Consider the following 25818-nt stretch of genomic DNA (forward strand, 5'->3'; position numbering starts at 1 on the left):
TTAGAAACTAAATTAAAACAAGGATTGGCAAAGCCAAGAGGTCAGGCATGGGTAAGCCTGTTAAACCTTAATGAATATTCACAACCTCGCTGATTTATTAATCTATATAGTCAGACTCAAACTATACTCGGATTTGACTGAAAAGATGGATTCCACAGCCGTTCGGGTGGGCAGTATTTTTGTAATTTCTTCTCTGTGTGAAATCGTTCCACGATATTAAGAACAAGCCTGCAAATTGGCACTCCCCTGTGATATCTGAAATATCTTGAAATTTGATTCGGCACATAAGCATATGACGTTAGTGACAAGAGCAAATCATTGCTTGCTACAAGGCCCAAGATATTTTAAGTAGAGACATGGCTGACTAAAAAGGCTCAGCCTCCCAGAGTTGGATATGCACTTGCATTTCTATTTTGAGGATATGATTATTGCACCTTGATCTTAAAATAGGGTGGAATTGTTTATTTCTTTTTTTAGAAAAAAATCAAAAACACAAGTACTGCAACAATACAACTTTGTACCAGCAACTGCCCTACAACTAGAAGCTAGAAATGCAGCTGTAGTAACAAGAAACAGCTGCTAATAATCCACCTTTGGCATTTATGTCGGATTATGTCCAGGCTTCAGTACAAAAGGAGACTACAACTCTTTACTTGATTTCTCTAGTACAGAAGCAGTCAGACACAAATTACTGATGTGCGTGTGTCAAAGACTGAACAACAATTGCCAATGACAACCTGAGTTCACTGAAAGAAATTTTGAAATACATGTGTTTTACTGAACAGCTAGCATACAACTCTGAACTGCATAGGGGAGAGTGAAGAACGGTGACCTTCTGAATGTCCAGAGTGACAGATTTGAATAAGGGGAAGTTTTAAGCACTGGCTGGAAGAAGGTGAGAAACGTCAATATGATCTACATCTTTGAGGCAGCATAACTGGAAAGCCTGCTGCTCAAAAAAGGTCAGTAAAAATGGCAGGAGAAATAGCCTCAGAGAAACCAAGATGGGTCACATATCTATTGAGGTTGGTTATCTCAGACAATTGGTCCCACAGTGACATAGGTAAGGAGGGAGCCACAGAGGAGAGTCAGAGGCCTTTAGTTAAGATCAGCAGTGTACACTGCAAGATGCAGGGGCGAACAAGAACTATACTATCAACAAGTTCTGTTACCAACTTGATGATCGGCTTTCATACTCGGTAGTGGAGAACAAATGTTTATTGCCCACACTGCTGTAGACCAAAGGTAAAAAAAAGTTTCCTTTGATTTCTGTCTGCACTTCAGATTCAACTTTAATATACAAGCAAAAGGTTGCAACAATGGATGCTCTGATTGGAATTATTTAGTATATATCTTTTACCTGGTATAAGTTTTTTTGTTTGTTTAAAAAAATTAGGGGAAAAAGAAATTTGCATTTTTTTCTCAGATTAGGATCCTGTACAACATAATGAGTACCGCATTCACATTTGCTAGGATGCAATTAGCATTAATCCGAAGCTGCAAAAATCCTCTCACAGAATATCATGATCAGAACAAACAAACAAAATATTTGTACCCTCCGATATCATGCCTCTGTATGAAGGCAATATACCACTATGGGCAGCAAAGACCACTCCATTCGGGAGCCTGGGGTTATATGTAGAAACGACTCCACTATCTAAAGACACAGTGAAGCTAGCAACAAACCAGCATCTACTTTATGTAAGTCAAGAGGGAATAGATGTGATTAAATACCTGTATATTTACTTGATAATCAGTTGGTCCGTGTATTGAACCGTACAATCCAAAGCCGACTATAAATATCCTTCTGTTTACTGAAAACCTGTGACAAAAACAAAAGCACGTTTAGAAACAAAATGAAATAGAAGCGTTTGAAGGCACACCGATGGCTGAATCGGCTGCTTAATATTCTGAAGATCACAGCCTTAGTTTCATGTTTTAACAACTACAAATTTAACAAATTAATCAAAAACATTTTATCTGCTCGTAATCATTTTAACAGATAATACAAGGTAGTAACAGCATTGATTTTCAAAAAATTTATTCTAGTGATGTTAGCTGAAAAGGAGATCCTGAGTCTAGTATTCAGTAATAAAGAAGGTTCAAATAGCTTAGTCAAGAAGAGAATAAACTGCTTCTTATATTTAGAATAACCAGCTATTCTCACTATCTCATGGCTTTTTGCTTAACAGATTTTATTTACATTTAACATCCGGTACACTCAATTAGAAATCATTTCACTCTCCTAGACACATCAGCCTAAAAAAAGGGCACTCAATGTTCTTCCAGGAGGCCTGCACCATAACACATTTTGAACATATCTGCTTATGAAATTTTAATGTTAAATCAAAATATGAAATTAATCTAACAGTAACCGGTTATCCTCAAAATCTTGCATGAGTCAGCCAGCACTGGCAAAACAATGGGTAACAATTGCCTAAACACTGCATTTAAGTCACCTCTGTACAGTTCAAATTTAGCAAACGTAAAAAAAAAACAAAAAATAAAAACAAAGATCACACTATAAAAGTACAAGAAAATCACTGAAATAACTGCTCAGAATGCATAGATATTTTGCACGCATTCCATTACTCATGCCAGTTCAGATACTTACTTAGGATGACTTTGAAGAAAATGTTCTTCGGCAAATGGAAATACATTTTTCTTAAGACGGAGGAGCGTCTAAGTTAATGAACCAAACTGTGACAATGGAATCAGTCACACTTAATCGAGATTGGGAAGAATACTTGAGCTCTAGAAATCGACATGCGTAGTAGCCCAACAAGTATCCCAATAACATTCAAAGCAAATAAAGAGTAGTACTATGTAAAGAAGCCTGAAGGAAAATATGAAAGGCTACTTTCAAACAAGGAAAAACAAGGCAGGAGGCGCAGCACTACACTGCATACGAAAAACAGACAGTGGCCCAAGGCTGTATAGAGAATCAACACTAGATCACTCGACAGTGCGGCAGAAAAACAAGACAGAGCCAATGTAGAAGATTTAAAGTCTATTAAGACTGCACCAATGGATTTCACCAAAATCTTTTATGCTGCTCTCCATTTTCTTATCTTTACCTTGCACTAACACTTCAATAAAACAAGCACTTTACTCCTTTCCAGATCACTAACAGTCAAAGGAAACTAACCGTATTCTATCGCTTGTCCCACTGTAGCCCCAGCGGCTCTCCACTTGCTGGAAACGGTTAATACTGCACTCCTTCCCCCTCAGGCAACAGCGAGGTCGGTCAATAAACTCCACTCGTGGCTTTGGGTTCACCGTAAAGTGCAAAAAAAGGCTAACCACTTCACGGTCTGTGAGAATTCCAGACTGGGCAGGACCTGGGCAGAAGAAAAATGTTTAAAAGAAAAGTTGCTGGACACAAGCTCCAGAGCTTAATGATTTCTTGACTGAAGACAATAATACATTATTTTTAGAAAAGCAAGTGAATACACAATGAAATTAAAAAAATAACAGCACAAGAGTAAATATTTTGCATTAATGTACCATAAAAAAATAAATGAACAACTTGCATATTAACCCTCTGAACTTAAATTATTCTTCAAATGACCCCTTCCAATAGCCTATCCTTGCTTATGTTCAGCGAATGTACTACTTTTTATTTACTTCATGTAACATTTTGGTGAAATTTAATTGTGTTCATCGGTCGAAGTGCATTAAAAAAAGTATGGAAACTGTGATGCTATGAGCACTGGGGATGGGGTAAAAGGTGTGGCTAAAAAAAGAAATATATATATTCTGTAACTTTTTCCGGCCTTTCACCTTCAGGTAACTACATATAAAATAATGCACAGCTTAAATGGAAAAAGAATAAAAAGAATAAAAGTTAAGTTAATCAATGGGAAATGCACTATTGTACATTATAAAACCTCTATTAGTTAATGCACTGCAGAGGTGTGTGTGTGTGCGTATATATATATATAGATATATATATATATATATATCACCGGAGAACCACAAAATTGAATCCTGGTTGGTGCAGTGGAGAATACCGACTTGTGCATGGTTTGTGGTAAAAGTCTGACAGAAAGCACTGAATATGTAAGCCATTATTTTAAACTTGTATTACTCACAGTACAAGATAGGCTGTTACAAAATGCGCAAAAAGGTTTATGATTAAAAAAAAAGTGCTTCCAAAATATAGATTTTAGTACTACCCAGACTCTAGGTATTGCAATATTGTTTTAGAACTGTCCTTTAAAAGCAAACACTTCACAGCTCACCTGGTAACTCCATTTACAATACCAATTAAAAAGAATATATCTGTGCCGACAGAAAACTTCAAGTGATTCCATCAATTAAACCCAATACAGACTTCCAAGAACCCTGTACATTTTCAGATTAACCAGTTGCGCACATTTACATTTCTTTGAGGCGGCAGGCACCCTAGCAAGAAGCCTTGTTTGGCTGTCTGCCCCTCCCTTAGTTTCACGGCTTAGGAGACTCCCTGCCTTACATTTTAACTGAACCAACTCAAATGTCACTTTAACAGCCCCAGGCGGTCCTCTTTTCACAGAAAGTAGGGCTACTATTTTTCTTGAATTAAAAACATAAGGGCACGTCGTGCACCTCAGATCGCACCCACTTCAACGACTGATTGTATCTGATCCCACCATGCACTCCAACTCCATCCACACCCGAGCAATCTGAATGATTTCAGTCTTACCTAAAATGCGGACAGATCAATTCCAAATGGTCATATTGAAAAAGGTAAGTGTATAATTAAATTGTAAATGGAGTACACTGATCATTTGCTTGGTTGGTTGGTGTCTAGAGAACGCGTGCCTTGACCTCAAACTCTTATAGTCAACATCACTGTCTCATCATCATCCTCCATTCCTGATTCGCTGCTATTGGTGGAGGAGTAGAGGAGACTTAAAGACACACATGGGAGGTTGAAATTGACAAGAAATGAAAGCTAGAACCAGAGGGCCCATTGGTTCAAAAATCACACAGGATTAGCCAGTCAATACTATTTCAAACTCATATGTACATTTAATACTCAGACAATTATGAATTTTACTGCCTAGTCAGCACCTTCAAGCAATTAAACAAATACTGTGTTGTTTTTTTATACTGTAACAAGGATGGAGTACGTTACTTATCCTTTAAGCATCTAATCGTAGCATGTAGTGCTGCAGGTTCACATGCTATGCATACTCCAGCCATCTAATGTTGGGCCTGGACTCCACAAGTTGTTTTGACTCAAATAACTTTTACAATCAGCGTTTTCTCCTCCCCCTACAGGTACTGTGCATGTTCAATGGCTCCTTTGTTAGATAATGTTTTTTTCCCCTTGCCATATAGGGAATAAGGATATAATCTGCTAAGTTAGCTTTGCTGTTGAACATGCTTATTTTTGTGTATATCTGTCACCATCTAATAGCTGCAGGAAAGGCGAGAGGGTGCATGTGAATCTGCAGCACTACACGCTACGAATAGATGCTTACAGGGTAAGAAACAGAATGAATTTGTAGCATGTGTTGGCTGAAGATACACATGCTATGCATAGACTGTAAATCAGTACCCCTCTCGCAGTGGCTTTAGGTATGAGGTGGTGCATTTCTTTGAAATAATATTTGAAGGACTGGTTGTCCAACTAGGCCTGTTGTCTGGCTTGTACACTCACAAAATAGTGTTTTTCAAGTGTGTGGGTTTATCCATGTTGCTGCCTTGCAAATGTCAATGAGAGGAATATTCCCTAGAAATGCCATTGTTGTTCCTTTTTTCCTTGTTGAGTGAGCCCTTGGCATGCATGTTACTGTTAGTTTTGCCTTGGCATGGCAAATTCGTATACATTTGACTATCCATCATGCTATTCCTAATTTTGAGATAGCACTACCTTAACGTGGATTTGCGAAAGATACCAAGTTGTTGTGTTTTTCTGAAGGGTTTTGTGCGTTTCTAATAGTACAGAAGTGCAAGTTCAAGATCAAGTGTATGTAAAGCACGTTAAAGCATGTGCTGCTGGAGGAGGAGCCTAGCGCGCAACCAAGATGGCCGCGTAGGTGCGAGGCTCCCGAGGACCTCCGCGACCTCCTACGTTTATCCTGTCTTCATCCTGCATCGGTTGAGGGGACTGTGTCGGTGAGCCTGAGCCGAGGTGGTACCCGTTTCCCGTTCTCGAATCGGACCTCGGGTGCCGGAGTGAGCACCGATTGAAGTTCGCGGCCTCCTTCGCTCCTGACCCCGGACTCGCGTTTGGGGGCGACCCGGTGGCAAAGTGAACAACAACGGCGGGCTGGGCCTGGCGAGTCGCGTACCCCGCACTTTCACTTTCGCGTCCCCTTGCCGTCTTTGCAAGTGGGATAGCGGCGCTCCTTGTGTTGGGGTGGCCTCGCTGGGTGACCCAGCCTGCCTGCCTGCTGTGGCCCGCTCCGCCGTCCTGGGGTGACCCCCCGGAGCCCGTGGCCTTGATTGCTTGCCTTTTACTGCGTGGCTGGTGAGGGGGTGAGACCCGCGACGATGGCCACGAAACAAGATGGCGATCGGTTGAAGGCCAAGTCGACCCGGTGTGGCGCCGCACATCAGGCCAACATCATGGACCGCTACACCCTCCCGAAAGGATCTCCCGGTGGACCGCACAAGTCCTCTGAGTGCCCTCCGGATGCCCCGGATTTGCCCACAGAGTTGACTTTGCAAGACGTCATGGGCGCCATTGCTGAGATGAAGGCATCGGTGGGCCAGCGGTTTGACACCTTAGCCCATAAAATCGACGCGGTCCTAGTGGATGTCAACCTGGTGAGGGCTGATCTCTCCAAGACCAACGACCGGGTCGATTCTTTGGCCCACACCGCGTCGGGCCTCACGACTGAGGTGGCGGCCCTACAAACAGAGGTGCACCGACTTCGTCAGGCGAGTGTGCTTATGGATCGGCGCCTGGAAGATTCCGAGAGTCGGGCCCGGAGGAATAACATCCGCATCATCGGAGTACCCGAGGGACGGGAGGAAGCGGCGGCGGATCTTTTTGTAGAGGACCTGATCGTTACCCATCTCCAGCCTCGGGGACTGAGTAAATTCTTTGCCGTGGAGAGGGCCCACAGAGTTCCCGGGGGAAGGCCGAAGGTCGGAGCCCCTCCGCGGCCTCTCATTGCCCGGATTTTTAACTTTCGGGACAGGGACGCGATCTTGCAAGCCTCCAGACTGCAAGGACCGATTAAGCTGGAAAATATGGAGGTGAACTTTTATCCCGATTTCACTCAAGCGGTCCAGAAACAGAGACTGAGTTTCCTGGGTGTTAAGCGCCGGCTCCGGGACATGAACTTAAAATACGCCATGCTCTTCCCGGCCAAGCTGCGGGTAGAGGTGGATGGTCGCACGCACTTTTTTGATCGTCCCAAAGCGGCCGGGGACTGGCTGGACACTCTGTCTGGGGGTAGTGCTCGAGATGGTGGGGGGGGGGGGGGGGGGCGGGAGGAGACGGCCCACTGGATCAGGACTGAGGGGTTGATATTGGACCTCACTCTGGACGACTATGATGCCACTTTCGACTAAAGCTTCTGTCTTTGTTCTTTCCCCTCCCTTGGAGGTTGTGTGGGGTCTAGAAGGGGTACTCTTTCCTCCTCTAGGGGGTCTAGCTAGTTTCACTATATAGGGGCGACAGGCACACTGCAAGTTGGGGGGGCTGTCTGGGCTCATGCAGGGGTGCAGGGAGGGGGGAGTTTTGTTGGGGTGGGTGGGTTGGGGTGGGGTGTTGTTCGTTTCTACCACAAGGCAAAAGCATTGTTGTATCATTTCTAAAGTGCTCTCAGGGGGACGAGTGATGGCTTCTGTTTATGATGGGGGGTAGGGGACTGAGTTTGTTGTCCTGGAATGTTAATGGATTGGGGGACAGGATAAAACGAGGTGTGGTCCTGCAGTTCTTGAAGCAAATTTCGCCCGATATAGTCTTTCTGCAGGAGACACACCTCATTGGCAACTCCTTTTGTGCCATGAATAGACGGGGCTACCGCCTTGTGGCCCATTCGGGCTTCACGTCTGGTTCAAGGGGTGTGGGCATTATGGTTAAGAACTCGCTCCCGTTGGAGATTGATGAGGTGCACCATGACGACAGGGGACGTTACACGGTTTTGGTGGGTAGAATGGAGGGCAGAGTGGTCGTTTTTGTGTCTGTCTATGTCCCGCCGGGGCTGCAGACGACCACCTTTGCGGATCTGGGGCGCCTCCTCCTTGGCCTTCCGGAGGGGATTCTAGTGGTGGGGGGGGATTTTAATGCTGTGGTTTCCGGAACTGTGGATTGTCACCCCCCTAGGGATCTCCCCCGTGCCCAGGCATGGTTGTCTGGCCTCTTGGATACCTTGGGGCTGGTGGATTGTTGGCGTTTGAAACATCCCACGCAGCTGCAGTACACCTTCCATTCAGGGGCTCATGGTAGTCTCTCACGGCTAGATTATGTCCTGGTTCCGGCGGCGCACGTTGGGAGGATAGGGGAGGTGTGCCATTTGGCACGGGGTATTTCGGACCACTCTCCACTCTTGTTGCACTTTGATATTCTTCCGAGGGGAGAGGGTTGGGTGGTCCCGATTAATCCCTGGTACCTGCGTGACCCCACCATTCGCGCAGAGCTGGTTAAATCCCTTAAGCGCTACTTTGACGAGAATGTGGGGTCTGTGTCATCGGCGATCTCATTGTGGGAGGCGTTCAAGACGGTACTCAGGGGAGAGGCCTTGTCCCTTATTTCCCATTCCCGGAGGCGCGAGCGGGAGGAGGTGACTCGTGTTGAAGCGGAGATAACCGAGTTGGAGGGTGATCTAGAATGTGGGGTGACAGATGACAAATTACATGTTCTCCGACTCAAGCAATCGGCTTATAAGGCCCTCGTCACGGAGGCGGCCAGGGGCCTCAGTAGAGAGCAACAGGGGAGACTGTACGATGTGGGTGATAAGGCTGGTAAATTGATTGCATGGTTGGACAAAAAGGAGAGAGCGAGTCGAGTTGTCCCGTTGATTGAGAAACAGAATGGTGTGTGTGTCACTGAACCAGAAGAAATTGTCTCCTGCTTTGCAGACTATTTCCGTGGGGTGTATTCCCCGGTGTCCTCCCGCTCTGAAGAGGATTCCCACGCCCTGCTCAGGGAGATCGCGCTGCCTTCCCTTTCGGAGGAGGACAGAGTGTCGTTGGACGCTGCTCCAACTTCCGAAGAAATTGCCCTCGCCATACGATCGGTCGCTTCCGGCAAGGCCATGGGCCCTAATGGTCTTCCCATCGAGTTGTATAAATTGCGACCGGATACGCTGGCACCACATCTCCGTGCTATGTTCCTCGCGGCCCACTCGGCGGGTTCCCTCCCGCTAGACCAGCGTCTAGCTACTATCGTGGTTATCCATAAGGAGGGGAGGACACGGGACCGGGTCACATCCTATCGGCCTATTTCGTTATTGAATGCAGAGCCCAAAATCCTCGCCAAGGTGTTGGCCAATCGGCTGGTCGGCGTAATGTGTGACTTGATTCACCAGGATCAGTCCGGCTTCATCCCTCATCGCAATACAGCGCTTAACCTGCGGCGTTTGCATGGGGTGCTCGCACGTGTCCCGTTCATACGAGAGCCGGCCATTTTGGCGTCCTTGGACGCCACTATGGCGTTCGACACGCTTGAATGGCCTTATATTTGGGCGACGCTCGCGAAGTTTGGGTTTGGCCCAGGATTCATCAGTTGGGTAAAATTGCTGTACTCTGGCCCGCTGGCGCAGGTCGTGGTGAACGGTAGAGTGTCGGCTTCGTTCGAGCTGGGCAGGGGTACGCGGCAGGGCTGCCCGTTATCGCCGCTCCTTTTCGCGCTCGCTTTGGAGCCCCTGGCGGAGTGGCTGCGGTGGGAACCTTCTATTCATGGTCTCCGCTGGACCCCCGAGTATGAGGACCGCGTATCTCTATACGCTGACGATATTCTCCTGTACATGGCTTCCCCACGTAAATCACTGATAGTGCTGGTTGATGTATTGCATTCATTTGGTCTTAACTCCGGCCTTGTCATCAACTGGGCTAAATCGTGCGTCTATGTTCTCTCTGGGGAGGACCCTGTCCTTCCGCGGGGCTGTCCTATCCAGATCGCCCCGCGGGGATTCCGGTACCTGGGTGTCTTCATTACCCTGGACGCAGAGGCCCGATATAGTCAGAACTTGCTTCCCCCCCTCCAGCGCCTGAAGGAGGATGTTGCGCGTTGGAGGCGCTTGCCGCTCTCGCCGCTCGGCCGGGCGGCATTGTTTAAGATGATGTCGCTGTCGCGTTTCCTGTACGCTCTGCAGAACACAATGGACGTCGTCCCGGCGCGCTACTTTCGCGAGGTGGAGAGTTTGCAGCACCGACTGTTCTGGGAGGGTAGACCGCGTATCGCCCTGGCGAAGCTGACGCTCCCGTGGTATGACGGGGGGATCGCCCTCCCGGATATCAAACGGTATTATTGGGCCTCCCAGCTGGCTGCGATTAATCACGGCCTGTACGGGCCCGCTCTAAACCCGGCCTTTGAAATGGATAAGATTTTACTGCCGGGTGGTGATTATAACCGAGCGCTGTACTCCGGCTCGCTTGACGCACGTCTGACGGGCCCCACGCGTGTCATGGTACGAGTGTGGCACGCGGCTAATGCGGCGATGGGGTGGAAAGGTCGTTTGACCCGGGCGTCGCCACTATACACATCTGAGCAGTTGGGCTCCCTGTGGACCTCGAAGGGCTTTGAAAAGTGGGACATGATAGGCATCAGCAGGGTGGGTGATCTCTGGACTAGGGGGGGATTCAAAACGTTCGATATGCTACGGACAGAATTCCAGTTACAGGACAGGGAGTACTTTCGGTATATGCAGATCCATCATGCGCTATGCTCCGTATTCCCGGACGTTGCCTCCATCCCGGAGTATTCCCCTCTGGAGGATAGAGTGCTAGATGGACATGTACCGGACAGCACGATTTCATTGATCTATAAAAAACTTATCAATGACCGCTCGGGACTGCTGACTAACCTTCGTGAGGCATGGGTGGCCGATGGATTGGAGCTGGATGACGAGGACTGGGTATCGGCGGTGGCCTCCCCGAAAGAGGTGGCCATACCGGCCCGCCTTCGCTTCGTCCAGCTCAAGGTACTCCATAGGGTCTATGTCACGGGGCCAAGGCTACTGCGTATGGGATATGCTGTAGACGGGTTGTGTAAGCGTGGGTGTGGTTCTTTGGGGACCTTTTTCCATATTTTGTGGGAATGCCCGGAGGTGGAGCGATTCTGGCGTGGTGTGCATGAGGTCCTGCGGGTGGTTACGCGTGTGTCGCTGCTGCCCGAAGCGAGGAGATGCCTGTTGAATGTGTGGGAGCCAACCGACTACTCGGTGCCGCAGACGCGGTGGGTGACTCTGGGATATATGGTGGCCAAACGCGACATTGCTCAACTGTGGGGTTCCCAGAGGTCGCCGACTGTCTCGGCATGGAGGGATAACATGGATTGGTGCATGTTTCGGGAAAAGGTGGTGTAGGTTGCGAGAGGCAAGCCTGGGACATGGGTGAACGTATGGGGCCCCTGGAACGCCTACCGCGGGGGAATCTGTACCCCGCCGTTATTGCCCGATTCGTCACTGGCCCCATCCCCTTAGCCAGTTTATCTCCCCGGTCCCGGACACTGAGTCCACCTAATCCCAGTCTTGACCTTTTTCCCCCCCTTGCTACTCCTATGGATTGGTAGGGTCCTCCCCGCTAGGGGAGCACATGCTGCTGTTTTCGATTGTGGGTTGCCTTGTGGATTTGTTCTTTTGTTGTTATATATATTAAAATGAAACCGTTATGTGTGCCCGGATGGTGTGGCTACCACCGCTTCTAACTCCTGTGCATTTCCCTTTGCCGCGGCATGCGCGCTATTGTTTGTATCACATGCTCCTCTTGCTTGCTAGTGGCCAGCCTGAAGGTTGTAGGCCCATCTCTGTATATTTTTTTTAATTTTGTAATAAACGGTTTCCAAAAAAAAAAAAAAAAAAAAAAAAAAAAGCATGTGCTGCTACAGTTTCTGGTTTTGGAAAGAAAATTGGTATCTCTAAAGTTGGATTTAAATGGAAAGGTGATATAACTCTTGGTAGGAACGTTTGGTTTGTGTGTAAACACAGTTTATCTGGGATCACTTGAAAATACTGTTCTTCAATAATAAATGCGTGTATTTCGCTGAACCTTCGTACGGAGGTTATTGCTATGTGGAAGCCACCTTCAATGTTAGGAATTGTATTTGACAGTTATGTGGTGCCCCAATCAGTGTTGTTAGCACAATGTTTAAGTTCCATGTAGATACAGGAGGTGTACAAGGTGAAATTACATTTTAATCCTTCTATTAAGGCTTTGATGACAATAATGCTGAAAAGGGATCGATGCTTTTTGTTTTTTAGATACACTGAAATAGCTACTACCTGGTAGGTCAGTTGGTTCTGGGGATTGAAATCCCTTTGTTGATTGGGGTATGCGGTCCCAGATACTGAATTGAGTATTGCTCCGGGATAGAGTTGTATCTGGAGCGGTTGAAGATGGGACTTTGTTGCACCGATTGTGAAGCCCAATTTATGTAAGAGGTTGACTGTGCTGTGAGTGTTTTTTAGATATTTGGCTTTGGTTTGACTCTTGATCAGCCAATCATCTAGGTAGGGAAAGAAATGCATGTTTTCTCTTCATAATTTTGCCGCTATTACAGCTAGGCATTTTATGAACTCCCTTGGGGCTATCGTCATCCCGAGTGGTAGCACACTCTGAATTGATAATGACGTCCACTTACCACAATCCAGAGGTTCTTGCGATGTGCCAGGTGAATTGGGATGTGGAAATATGCGTCTTTCAGATCTAACGCAGTCATGAAATCGCCTTTTTGCAGTAACGGTATCACGCCCTGCAATGGCACATATGGAAGTGTTTTGATAGTATGTATTGATTGAGCAGACGTAGGTCCAAGATGGGCCATAGTGAGCCATAATTTATCGGAATTAATAAAATAAATAAAGTAAACTCCCATGTTGAGACGTTTCTTTGGAACAGGTTCTACGGCCCCTTTTAGTAATAACACCTTTACTTCTTCCTTCAGCAGATGTAAATGCTGTGGATTAAGTATGGTTTTTGGTGGGATATTTAGTGGCTGTTGAGTTAGGTCTACGCAATATCTTTGCATGATATTTTGCAATACGCATTGGTCTGATAATATATCTAGAGTCTGGCCACAACTGGTGGAATTGTTGCAGCCAAGACTGGTGTTTTGTTACCGGGGAGGGGAGGGGAGGGGGGTAAGCTACCGTTTGGGTGTAGAGGCTCCCTTACTGGGTGCACCTCTGTTTTTGTATTCGCTTCTATAGTAACAACGGTTTTGCTGGTGGTAATGTTGTTGCTAGTGGTGATATGAGATGTTATCACTTGTTGAGGACTTTGCAGCTTCTCTACCTTGGTAACACCAAAATGGCTGCTGCTTTTGAGGTGGTGTGTGCAAGGCACCCATTGATTTGGCGGTATTGGTGTCTTCTTTTATATTTTTTAGTTGCGCATCAACTGCGGGCCCAAAGAGGCTTTCCCCATTGAAGGGGACATTTAGAGTGTGTCGCAGCACTTCAGGTTTGAAGCCAGAAATGCTTATCCATGCATGTCGACAGCATGAGGGAGGTATTGATGTCCCACGCAGCAGTGTGCACCCAGTCTAGTGCACATTTGATTGTGGCATTGGATAGTGGTCTGACCTCGTTTACTAAGTCTTCTCCTGGCTTTTTAGATTTGTCTGGGCGATTGCACGAGTTCCTGCATCTCATCCCAGGTTGCTGTTATAGCCGGGGAGTAGTCCCAGTAAGTTGGCAATCTTCCAATGGTTAGCATGCCCTGTTGCCACCCTTTTACCTGCATCTACTCTCTTGCTTTCTTTGTCTGGAGGAGGCGCTTATCCAGTGCCCTGTGCTGCAGCTCGTTTCCTTGCAGCTGTGACAACTAGGGAGTCAGCCGGGGGATGACCCCTAATGTATACTGGGTTAGTTGGTGACAGTTTGTATTTCTTCTTAATGCGAGGAGTTAAGACCCTGGATTTGACTCGGTATTTGAAGATGTCTTTGGATACATTCAGTAGGGATCCTACCATATGCAGGTAGTGCACTGTGCACGAAAGCAAGGCTGGACTCGGAACTCAAAGCAGCCAGGCAATTTTGTCAGACCAGACACCCCCAGTTCAAACCCACCACTTTTGGCCATAGAACCAGTGTGAAAACCGAGAAAGAGTAGGAGTGCCAACTCCACCCCTCAGGTGCTGGAGGCGAAGTCAAGCACATTTTTCAATGCCCACCATATTGAAGATCATGGGACTTCTCCAATCAGGGCTAGGTCTATGCCACCCCCTCCCACAGGAGGGTGGCATAATAGTGGGTGTGGACACACCAGGTAAGGAACCCATTAACACCCCTAAATCTAGTATTTAGGTGGCTCCCCCAGACCCTGAAATAAGATTCCTGATGACCTAAGAGCCGGATACTACAGCGTCGCACCAGCAGAAAAGACTGCAGAAACCAACCGACTTGGCCCCAGCCCTACTGGCCTGTCTGCAGCCCTTGACAATCCTGCACCAAAATACGACCAGTCCTGTAGCCCAGCACCCTCCAAAGTCATGGGAGGACTGACTGGCTTCGACAAAGCTCAAGATCTCCAGAGAACAGCTGACCTGTTCAAGAAAAAAACAACTTTAAAAGAAAAACAACTCTGCCCTAAGGTATTGCGCAACAGTCTTAGGACACCTCTCCACCCGACGGCCACGGCCAGAGTCCAAGTGGCCCACCTCCTGCGAAGTTTTCCCAACAATTCTGAGTCAGAGTCCACCGTGGGCTGACCCTGCCGGACTCCACCTCGACACCTGCAGCCTCAATCCGAAGACTGCCCCGGACAGCGACCTGCCCAGTAAGCTTTTCCGACGCCAAAGGACACCTCTGCACCTGAAGCCACTGGACCTTGGGGAGCTTGATCAACTGTGTCTCTACATCCCCTAGCATCACTACTTACCTGGGCAGCTGTGGGCTTTCTTCGTCCAGCCTCCTGGTCTGAGCCTGCAGCCTTTCTTCAAAACCGATCCCCCCCAATTGATTTGCATTGGGCGCCTGATGCTGTTGGCACTCTGCACCCAGCTGGCCCTCTGCCGCAGGGGGTGTAAGTTTGGTGCTGCCTTGTGGCCCCTCCTATGCTTACCTTAACTCCTGGAGACTGGGTTACCAAACCATGTTACTCCCCTATGAGCAGCATCTCTTTGATTACTCCCTTTCCCCATTGGATAATACTGGCGCCAGATTCCAAATATGAAGCCTGCACCCTACCGCCCCTGTGCCACTGGAGGTGCAGATTTGCTATTTGTCTGAACCTTGCCTGGTGCCGATTCTTCATCCTGAAACAAAGACTGTAAGTCATGTACTTACCTGCAAAACCGCACTCCTGCTTGCCTCCCATAGGTTAACATAGCTGAATTTAAAACTGCACAAAGTGTCCATTTTTTCTAAGCAAAATGTATTTCTTGTGAAAAACGTACTTACCTTACAACGTATACATCTTGGTTTTAAAAGAAAACTGAAAAGAAGCTTATTTTTCTAAAACTGGTGTGGATCTTATTTTTGAGTTGTGTGTCATTTATTGGTCACGGTGGGTATAGCAAGTGTTTTACACTCCTCTGTGTTAGGCCTAAGGCTGCTCGACCACACTACCACAAATAGAGCACTTTGGGTTTACACTTAGCCCTGGGGAAACTCTGGACTCTATATGATATACCACTAAGTGGTTCTATCGTGCAAAAAGAGTCCGTTTCCTACAGGGAGAGTCAGGGGTTGCAGGGGTCTGCAAGTATGAAGCACTGCTGGCTGTTGCTACTGAGGGCTGATATTGCAGCACTACTACAAAGCCGACCCCCAGTAACAAAACTGGCCCCCACCACTGTAAAAACCGGCCCCCACCCTTCCAGCCTCCCGGGGAAACACCAGATGCCCACCATAGCCATTCCAGCCCTGCGTGAAAGTGTTTCAATTAAGAAATCAGTTTGCTCCTCAGTGGTGTGCATTGGGAGCATGTGGTACCAAGCCGCTCTCTGAATGACACTTTGATATGAGGAGGTGTCATTTGGTGGTGATGCCTTTGTTGGTACTGGTGTGTCCATATCTGTGTCAGGGAGAACCACGTCGTAGTCAGCCCACAGGTCTGGGGTGTGGTGGGTGTCTTGTATCCCCTGTGAATCTGTGTCTTGGATCTCCCCCTTTTCTTGTGGAGAGGGTGGTGGTGTTTGTGGGGAGCCTGGTGGGCTAAAAATCATTGGGCGTGTGGCCTTGTACTTTAGTACCACCTTCTTTGATGGAGACAATTCATGTTCCTGTTGTTGTGGCTGTCTGTTGGTAGTCTTTTTACGTTCTGCATTATTTGATGCAGTCCTTCAAAAACTATGCTCCGTTTCTCAGTTGGCATATGAGCGTGCGTCTTTTGTTTCTCTGGAGCTGGTGGAGTGACCTCTGAAACTGTGTATGTCTTTGTAGCCCGAGATGTTTTCTTTTGTCCAGAAGTGTGGCCATGTTTTTCTGTCCTCGGAGCCAAGGGTTGCTTCAATTAAGAGAAGATCTATCCCGACCATTTCTTCGGATCCAATATTTTACGCGGGGTTAATGTTTGTTTGGCTGCTTTCGGTGCCGATGTGTTTGTCGGTGCCGACTTGTGCTTGGGTGCCAATGTGGAGTTGGAGCCGTCCCCTTAATGTGTCCTTGCTGCCCGATTAGGATTGAGAATGTTCTCATACCTTCTCAGCGCCGAAGCATGCTCGTGGTGTCGGCCTGAGCCAGTGCACCGACTGAAAGTCTGAATCGTCCTCCAGTGATGAACACGCTCCAGTTCATGTCGAGGGTCGCTGATTCCTGTGTCAGTAGCTAGGATCAAGACGACGCCACGTACCGTGGGTACTGTTGAGCCACCACTTGCCAAGAACATCTCGCACACACCTCGCCCACAATTCAGACTTTCAGTTGGTGCACCCGCCTCGTATTCCTCCTTGCTATCATGCGAGAACTCCGCCTTGGCTGCCAACACCATTGTGTGCACCAAGCGACGATCCCTTCGGGTCCAAAGTGTCTTTTTGTTTTTAAACAAAGTGCAGGCTGCGCACTCGTCTTCTTTGTGCTCTGGGGAAAAGCACAAATTACACACTTCGTGAGTGTCGGAATGTGCATACTTAGCCACGCACCGAAGGCACCGTCGCAAAAGATCTTTCTTCGTCTCAATCACCCAGAGATGGGCATTCGACGGCCGTGTGGGTCACTCGCCGGTTACCTGCAACCCGGCGTATCGGATTCGTTGGATGTTGTTCACTGGATCTCCAGTTGACGGTTCTTTACTGTAGGCCGCCTAGACATCGAATCTGCAAGATCTCCACTGCAGTTCGTCTGAGCCCGCCAAAACATGCACAATAACTCTAGGGGGGAGGAGAGACGACGCACAACGCTGATCATAAAACTTCCTGGAGGAAAAACAACTAGCAGAGTCCAGGTCCAACACTAGATGGCAAGAGTATGCATAGCATGTGTATCTGCAGCCAACACTTGCTACGAATGTTATGTTCCAAAAAGGAACGACCGTGGCCATAGGTCACCATTTTTAGACCAAACGTTTCAGAGTGATTGTTTGAAAATTGCTGGCTCATATTACAAATGCAGACCCCAAGGTTTTGGGCATTTGTGCATTCAATAACTTAAGTTTTACCATTTTGACTAATGCAACAAATAGTACTTTGCTACTACAATTTACCTGCTGCAAATTCCTCAATTGTCATAAGTGGGAAGCGAATGAGCGAGAGTGCTTTGCCCACTACTTTCCTCTTGTTCTCAGGAGTCACCTGATGCTGCTGTCGTGGGCACTCTGCCTCTGACCAACGGACCATGGCGTTAAACAATCTGATTTCCCGAATGCCTAATGTGTCACGTTCCAACACTGCTATTAGAGTATCTGTAGAGAGAAGGAATGAAAAATAATTAAAGAACAAACTGAGCTTTGAAGTCAGTAGAGACAATGCACAAGGACAGATGAGATGGCAACAACGGAACAAACAGAGAGATATCTGGTTCATGTCAAGGCTGCTCACTATAAGTTTAATTTTTCGATGATTCTTGAAGGTACCATCCATAAAGCACTTGTGACCATCATTCTTTACTTGATTAGGATCTGACTTTCAATCGAAACCTTAATTTGGCAAAATGACCAATACTTTTAAAACATTAAGTAAAAAAATATTAACTGTGACAAATGTACACGTTTTTTCAAAATTCAAATTGTGTAAAAATTATTTTGTTAGGGTGGGGGGTTGCTGAGCTCTACAGGAAATGCTCCACTGTCTGGTTACAAGTTATCCTCTCTGTGGCTCCTTGTCCTGTAGCTGGAAAGCTAGTAGGAAAGTACTGACGTAAGGGTGATTCCTTAGACCAGACTAACAGGATGGCTTGCAGATTTAAAACAACCGAAGACTTGTTTACCTTGTACACACAAACCCTGAAGCACACCTGGGGGCACCCTCTATTCAGGGCACTGAGGCCAGACTTCCTTTAGGGTTATAAGCTGGGCCAACCAAGGTGGTGAGAAGAGGTTTGGACCAGAGGAGAACTGTGGAAACCCTAATGTGTTGCATTCTGCCAGGAGTAGGTGGCCTTCTTCAAAGTAACAGTGTTAAGCTGCTAACATTCAGATGTGTGAAGAGGAAATGGTACAAATATTCACCTTGCACGAGTGGGTCCCCTTCAGTACAAAGGTTGACTAACGCCAGTGAGAAGGACACCAACAACGTCAGTTAAGCATGGTCGTCTGGAGTGAAGTGCATCTGATGACAGCAGTAAAAGGAGGTGTGGAAATAAAAAAATAAATAAAAAACACGCCCCTGGCTAATACTTTAGGCAACAAAATCCTGCAGTGAACCTGACTTCTACAAACTACAAAGAGTTCTGTCGGGTGACAATGCTTCTCCAAGAATTGTGAAAAATGTTGACCATACAACATTTACAGCAAAGGGTCCAGAAATGATCCCCTATAAAAAGAATACCAACTTTTTTTTTTAGAGATAAATCAAACAAATATTCGAAAAGGAAGAAAAAACATATTCACGACACAAAAAGCAGTTTCTAATTCAATATATTCATTGTCATATATCACCACCAGGCGCAGTTCTCTCAGTATAGAGGGGGTGAGCATCGCAAGAAAAATCTTCTAGTTTGTTCAACTTTAAGCAATGAAATCCCATAATTAGATTTGTTGTTTTTGAAAGGGTTTCCTCACATCGGAGCAGAACGTTACCTCTTCATTCACGTGTTCTTGATTACATTGTTTGAAGACTGCCCACTGGTTTGTAGCCTTTTTAGTCCTGAGGAAGACCCAGTATGATGCATAGTTACTAACACATGATTATAGGGTTGAAACGTCAACGACATTGGTTTATATCCTACGTCAGCTATCCTATGATATAAAACGAAGATACAAGGGTATTCTGAACTTGAATCTTTGGACATTATAGGTTTTTATTGTCTCAAGTTTGGTGTGTGAACATTGGGATCGTTTAATTTTCACAGTTTACATGTTTGTGTGATTCATTGTATGTATTTTATGTGTTATGGGCAGCAGATCATTCACGAAAAACAGCAAAGTGAAGAAAATTTTTTAAGATATAGGTCAATGAACATATTGATTTAGAAACTGTGTGCTGTGATTTCCTTTTTCTTCTTTTTTGAATATTTCTTTGATTTAGCTCTCAAAAAAAGTTGAAATTCTTTTTGGAGGGATCATTTCTGGACCCTTTGCTATCAATTTTGAATGGTCAACATTTTTCCCAATTCTTGGTGAAGAACTGTGAAAACCCCAAATGAACTCTTTGTAGTTTGTAACTGTATACCCAGGTGCTGAGGGACACAGGGCAACCCCATTATATTTAATGGGTGAACCTGACTACATCAGGGGGCTATGGAAACAATCCTAAGTGGCTGCATGGAGACTTATCAGAGGAACAGGGAGGGAAGGTATAAACTGGAACACATGAATGGAGCAGAGTGTAAAAGGCAGTGGGAACAAAAGAGATGTGTGGTTTGGCCTGTGCCACAGCACTATTCACTAAGTAGGGCAATCTTCAACAAACTAATACTGACAAATGAGATAAGGTGTAAGCACTTGGGGGCAAAGACATGTTTCTCTCCGTAACAAAAAACTGAAACAGATAAACAAGGAATGATGAGGTAATATGCTTAAAGAATAAGGTTTGGGTGAAAAATAAGGCAGTAAGGCTAAGCTGGGTTCAGGAATCTTTCTCCCCACAAGTCGCAAACATGAATACCCCGTCTTGGACAGTAAATCGCTTTGGAGTATTAAGGTGGCACTGTGGAAATTATCTTCTAAATGGGGTTTTTATTTTTAAATTTGTACTAACTGGATTAAAAGCTATGCCTGTTGACTGTCAAGTATTCACTGTAATATTAATTGAAAAAATTTAACTTCTCAATGTAAATGACTTTTGAGATCCCACACTACTGCAGTAAAATTCTACTGTTTAAGAACACTGAATATTCCAGGATGAAGAACACTTATATTGTTTAGGGAAATAAGCCCACAAATCTATTTAGGTTGATAGCATATGGAAGAGGTCTTCAAACTGTGAGGCAGACAGAGCGGTGTCAGTGGTGGTGGGTGCAAATGGGTCTGCATTACATGTAAATAAGAATAGCCTGAAAGCGCAAAAGGCGCGTTTCTAGGCTTTCTCGATTTACATGCAGCAGCTAAAGTGTGGCGTGCTACCATTGCCACAAAAGTTAAGGCAGCGTCGAGCAGAGGAGTGGGGCATGCCGGAGCGAACAATAAATACAATGCGTTACAGCTGGTAAAGTTAGCAAAATACAATGCATTACGTCAGCAGCAGCGCAGGAAGTACGGGAGGGAGGGGGTGCAACGAGGAGGCAACAGCTGGCCAGAGGTGGCCAACCCCCCCCCCCCAAAAAAAAATTGGTGATTTCTGCTTAGAGGGAACCAAGCACACAAAGGTGGGACAGATGGACAGTATTGATCAACCAGGGTAAAGGAATTTAGAAAAGCAGGTCAACTAACCAACCAGAAGCGCTGGGCTTGTTTAATGCCCATATCTTTAATACAGCATGTCTCGAAGAGACAGCGCAAACGCTGCCTAGGCGAGACCTTAAAAGTGAGAGCACTTTACTTCTGAGTGGCATGGGGCAAGGTCAGTTAGAGAGAAGTCTGGGTCAAAGACATGACTAAAAAGAAGAAATAATCTGGCATTTTTTTGCTTTTTGTTTTCCTCACCTTCGGGTAACTGCATATAAAAACATGCACAAACTTCAAATGAGAAATAAATGCAAATATAACTAATAAAAGGGAAATATACTCTTTCACCTTACGAAACCTCAGTTGGCTAATGTGATCACCATAGATGTCTCCGTATGTGACGAGTCATAAAATTTAATTCGGATAGGTGCAGTGAGAAATAGTGACTTGTTTATAGTGCTACGAGGGGAGGTCCCAGTCTGTGACTGAAAGCAAGCACTGTGAATGTCATTAATTTTACATTTTTACACTGTATAAAACAGGCTGCTGCAAAATACTGTTTAAGATAAAAGAAGTGTTTTAAAAATAAAAATGTTAGTGATAAGCAATCACGCTATATCTGGTGTGAATATTTTTGTGAGTCTATTAAAATGGTGCATTCCTTTTAACGGACATATATATTACTTCTCAAAAAGAATACATTTTTGTCACCATGAAGCTGGGTGACTCCATTAATTAATAGCTACACTGGCTCAAAAGCAGCCTTTATATTTGGTGATTAACAGCTACACAGATTTACATTTCTTTCAGGTAGCAGGCACCTTGGCGAGAAAACATGTTTCTTTAGTTCTCTACTACCTGTCTCACAACACCAGAGCCCAACCTCCCCCCACACCCTCTGTAAGGGGGCACTGGGCCCCAGTTATGGCAGTCTTACTATGAAAAAGAGCATGGGGTGCATTTTCCTTGCTAGCAATAGGGCCCAGGTCACCACTGTTGAGCGCGAAACAAGGACCAAGCAACAGGGGAGGGGCTAAATGTGCCTTTTTTCACAAAGCGGCAGAAAGCCTGCGTTGGGCATCCAGCCTAGAAGTAATGGCCCTGTTAAGTGGGCAGAGTGGACAGCCTGTGTCGGAGAGCTGCCTGTATCATTGGTGCTGCAGTTGCATACTTGCTGTGCCAGTGTTTCTTTGAGCTTTGGAGACATGGCAGACAGGAGGGGAAAATGAAGCAGAGGAGACAACTTAATTTGGGCATCAGAGATTAGAGGGATGCTAAGAGATGTGAGGGATGATGGGAGGGAGATGGATGATTAGAGAAGAGAGGGATGGTGTGAGGTGAGATGGGAGTCCATGTTGTTAAACAACAGAGGCGACAGCAAGGCAGAACCGGTGAATAGTGAAACAGGTACAGTGGCATAATTATGAACGTTTTACAATAAGAAAGTGGGCAAGGGGGCTCATTTTCCTTGCTAGCATTAGGGCAGATGGTGCCCTTGCCACAAGAAAAGGGGGGCAGCATGCAGTAGCTCATTTTCTTTCAGAAAGAGACCGGACTTGTTTCGAGATTGTAGTGATGGTCAAACATGGTGGGGAAGGAGTTAAAGAAGAGGAGATAGCCTGCTTCAAAGGGCACAGCCATCATTAGTGCAGCAGGTGGAGTGCACTGGGGCCACAACACCCCAATTATGGGCAGTAGTGTTTTTAGTCAATTCTGTTCTTGTTCGATGCAATTGATTTTTCATAAATCACAATTTTAGTGTGGATTACGCGCTACAGAAAAGCACCCCTGAAATTATCTCATGACCCCCTCCCCTGTGAATATCTGCCCCCTCCCACTCTCAAAGTTATAGTTTTGGAGGGGGGCCTAACTTCAAAACATTTCGCTTAGGGGGGCTCAGAGCAAAAAGGTTTGAAGACTTCTGGCATATGGATAGCAGCAACACATCTTAATTCTGACCACGTCTCACAATATCATGCTGCCTCTCACAATGATGCTTACCTAGATCAATATCCGTGAAGCCTTCTGCATTGATTGCATCAGAGGTGTTCTTATCAATATTTTCCAGGCATAGACTGGCCAGCTGAGGTTCATCAAAAAGTCGTGCCTACCAAAACGAAAAGAAGACCTTTTGAACACCAAATGTTAAACCATGTTCAAGGGAAGATGTTTTGTTTCTAAAAGGGTCCTCAAAAGAAACTCATTTTAACATTATCTAAATGTAAACTTCTCTCATCCCTGCTGGAATAAACTTGTATACAAATAATAATTTACTCAAAATGAAAGAAGTAATTACTGAGCATTCACTGGAACTTTTTAATCCACATGACTAGATTGGATTTAAAATAAAATACCTGTGAACAGTCAAAAATACCGCAAATTAAGAAAGAACACAGCATGATATATTCCCAAGCAGATTTTGATGTGGCAATGAAAGTTTACACCACTCACAGAGCAACACATCAACCTTTCCCATGAGGATAGGTCTTTAGGGAGAGGATTCATATGCTTCCACGTGCAGCACTGATGGAGAGGTGATATGCTTTACCTGAGGATTCATGTATCACTAAATACACATCCTGAAAAGTCCTAGACAACAAAGCTATCTGACGCATTAATGGCTGTGTGTGGCAGTGAGCACAAAAAAACCACAAGTTGATTGTTAAGGAAACTTAGACCTTTGTCAGGAATGCCGATTTCTTTATCGAGGTCTATTTCTCCATGTCTGCAACAAATTGCCTATTGAACAGCGATCTAACTTCAACCCACAACACCTCATCCTCCCCCAACCCCATAGACAAACTCTCCCTCAATCTCCCCCAGTATTCACAAGAACCCAGAGTCAACTCACACTTGAATAAATGACTGACAAATTCTCAGAAAGACTATTGTTACATTGCCTTCCCATGTAAAGCAAACAGAAGATCACATTCCCACTAATGTTTATTTAAAATATATTTTCCCAGCAGTATTTTATTTTGCCACTGTACATTATTTGGTGATCAGTGGACAATTACTGGAATAAATATTATTGACACATACAGAAATGAATAAGCACTTGTGGCAGGATAGGCAGTGGACATCATACAATCCAAGCATTTAGTTGGGGTAGAAACAAAGGGATAAATGCTATAAATAGGGGCAATTTTAAATCCATTCTCTCCTCCAAGAATTGATGAATTCATTCACTTGTGTGGAACTTTTTCCAATTTCTTCCACATAAAGCAGGGCGGCATGAGAAAATGAAAAGCCTGTCAACTGCACCAAAGGCCATCCAATGAACCAAGACAAGAACCTCACAGACGAATTAGAAAATGCACCAAGGAGAAAACTGTGAAAGGGTGGGGGAGTGGTCTAGCCACTAATAGTAATGGCCGCTTGATTACGGAGCTCCGCCGCAAAGCGGGCTCCGGATGGAGACGGTGCCTTCAAGGCATAGTGGGGGTCTGAAAATCTACTCCACTGCCCTGCCCACACTTACTGATGTCCAGCTTGGGAGCTTTGACGCTGCTACAGCTACCGGCCCGACCTGACTCAGTCGTAGCTGTGCGAGGCTGCTAGGCCTTGAGGCGGAAGCAAAGCCTCGGCTCTCAGCTAGCAGCCTTGCCCCTCCCACTAGAGTAGACCACGGCTGCCGGCGGCCTGGCCCTAGGGGAGACCCTGCTGTGTGTCGAAGGCACGTTGAGGGACTTTGGGCTTGCAGTATAACCTCAGACTGCGGACTCACTACACCACACAATTACCTGCAGCCGCAAAGCACCCTCCCAAGCTTGCACCCCCGGGCGGCCCTAGAGCCTGTAAGGAGTCGTCCATTGGGGCCCATGACGGCCACGAGACCCGAGTGCTACCATTTAGGCCACGGATTCGGGCCTACCCAATACGGTTCATTATAGGTAGGCGGGTCTGAACAGAAGCGGACCTATTCAGATTAGGGCTACAGATTCACAAATTGACACTGCCTCATCACCCATGATACGTGCCGACTAGGACCCTACATTTTTTACCTGCAGGAGCCTACCAGACCCCCATACAACAGAGTGGCCTGGAACCACAGGCCAAGGTGAACCTCCCTGCTCTACCTACGCAGACGCTACAGCCGTGCCAGAACCTCAGCCAGTACATGCTCCGGCCCCCCACTCCCAGACTACTGCAGGAGGCCGCTCAGCCCAACTCCTCGGACCCCTACTACCCGCGGACCACTTGCAGCTCCACACCCCACGGACTGCTTGCAAGGAGGGCAATGCATAGACCTGGAGGCACACGGGGTAATTGTGTAATTTGCATCTTCACTCAGCTCTCCTGCTGGAACAGCTTGCTTGATGCACTGACCTCAGAGACTCTGACCAAGGAAGATTGCCGACGTTCGGACCTCTCACAGCACTGATGAGTAGGGAGGGACACAGTGAAAAAGTGACTTGTCAGCACAGACCCTGTCCACTCTCCCCAAAGATCCTGGCATTGCCTTCAAACTTTCCTACCCAAGACGTACTACCTGCAGGCACGGCGGTGGGAAACGACCTGGCCGCCTCTGGCTACTTTTGGGCTTGCGATACCGCAGCAGGTCCTGGCAGCATTGCCTCTGCTCTAATTGGCTGAGAGCGGAGACTTTTCAACCATCCTCCCCTGGTCCACTCGATTGTCTATGGAGCCACAACACCCTCCATGGCTTCCCACCCCCACCAGGGGTGACTGCAAACTCACAGCGGCTTGGGACCTGCAGAAACTCAGCCCACCTCAACCAGCAGATCACCGAGGAGCGCTCACCTTCTCTCCCGTACGCTCCACAGC

The 25818-nt window shown here is 46.3% G+C and overlaps 1 protein-coding gene across 1 annotated transcript in view; it reads right to left on the bottom strand.

Moving 5' to 3' along the window:
- BTBD2 (BTB domain containing 2) overlaps positions 1-25818 on the bottom strand; it is a 231232-nt gene that overhangs the window by 38626 nt on the left and 166788 nt on the right. Inside the window, exons 4-7 of the mRNA XM_085636939.1 lie at positions 23032-23137; positions 17752-17949; positions 3149-3341; positions 1735-1822 (exon numbers count right to left, since the gene is read on the bottom strand). Of these exons, the coding sequence (XP_085493065.1) occupies positions 1735-1822; positions 3149-3341; positions 17752-17949; positions 23032-23137 (585 nt within the window). The remainder of the gene's footprint in view (positions 1-1734; positions 1823-3148; positions 3342-17751; positions 17950-23031; positions 23138-25818) is intronic.

Source organism: Triturus cristatus, chromosome 12 (genome assembly GCF_964204655.1).
Source record: "Triturus cristatus chromosome 12, aTriCri1.1, whole genome shotgun sequence".
In the NCBI taxonomy this organism is placed as follows: domain Eukaryota; kingdom Metazoa; phylum Chordata; class Amphibia; order Caudata; family Salamandridae; genus Triturus; species Triturus cristatus.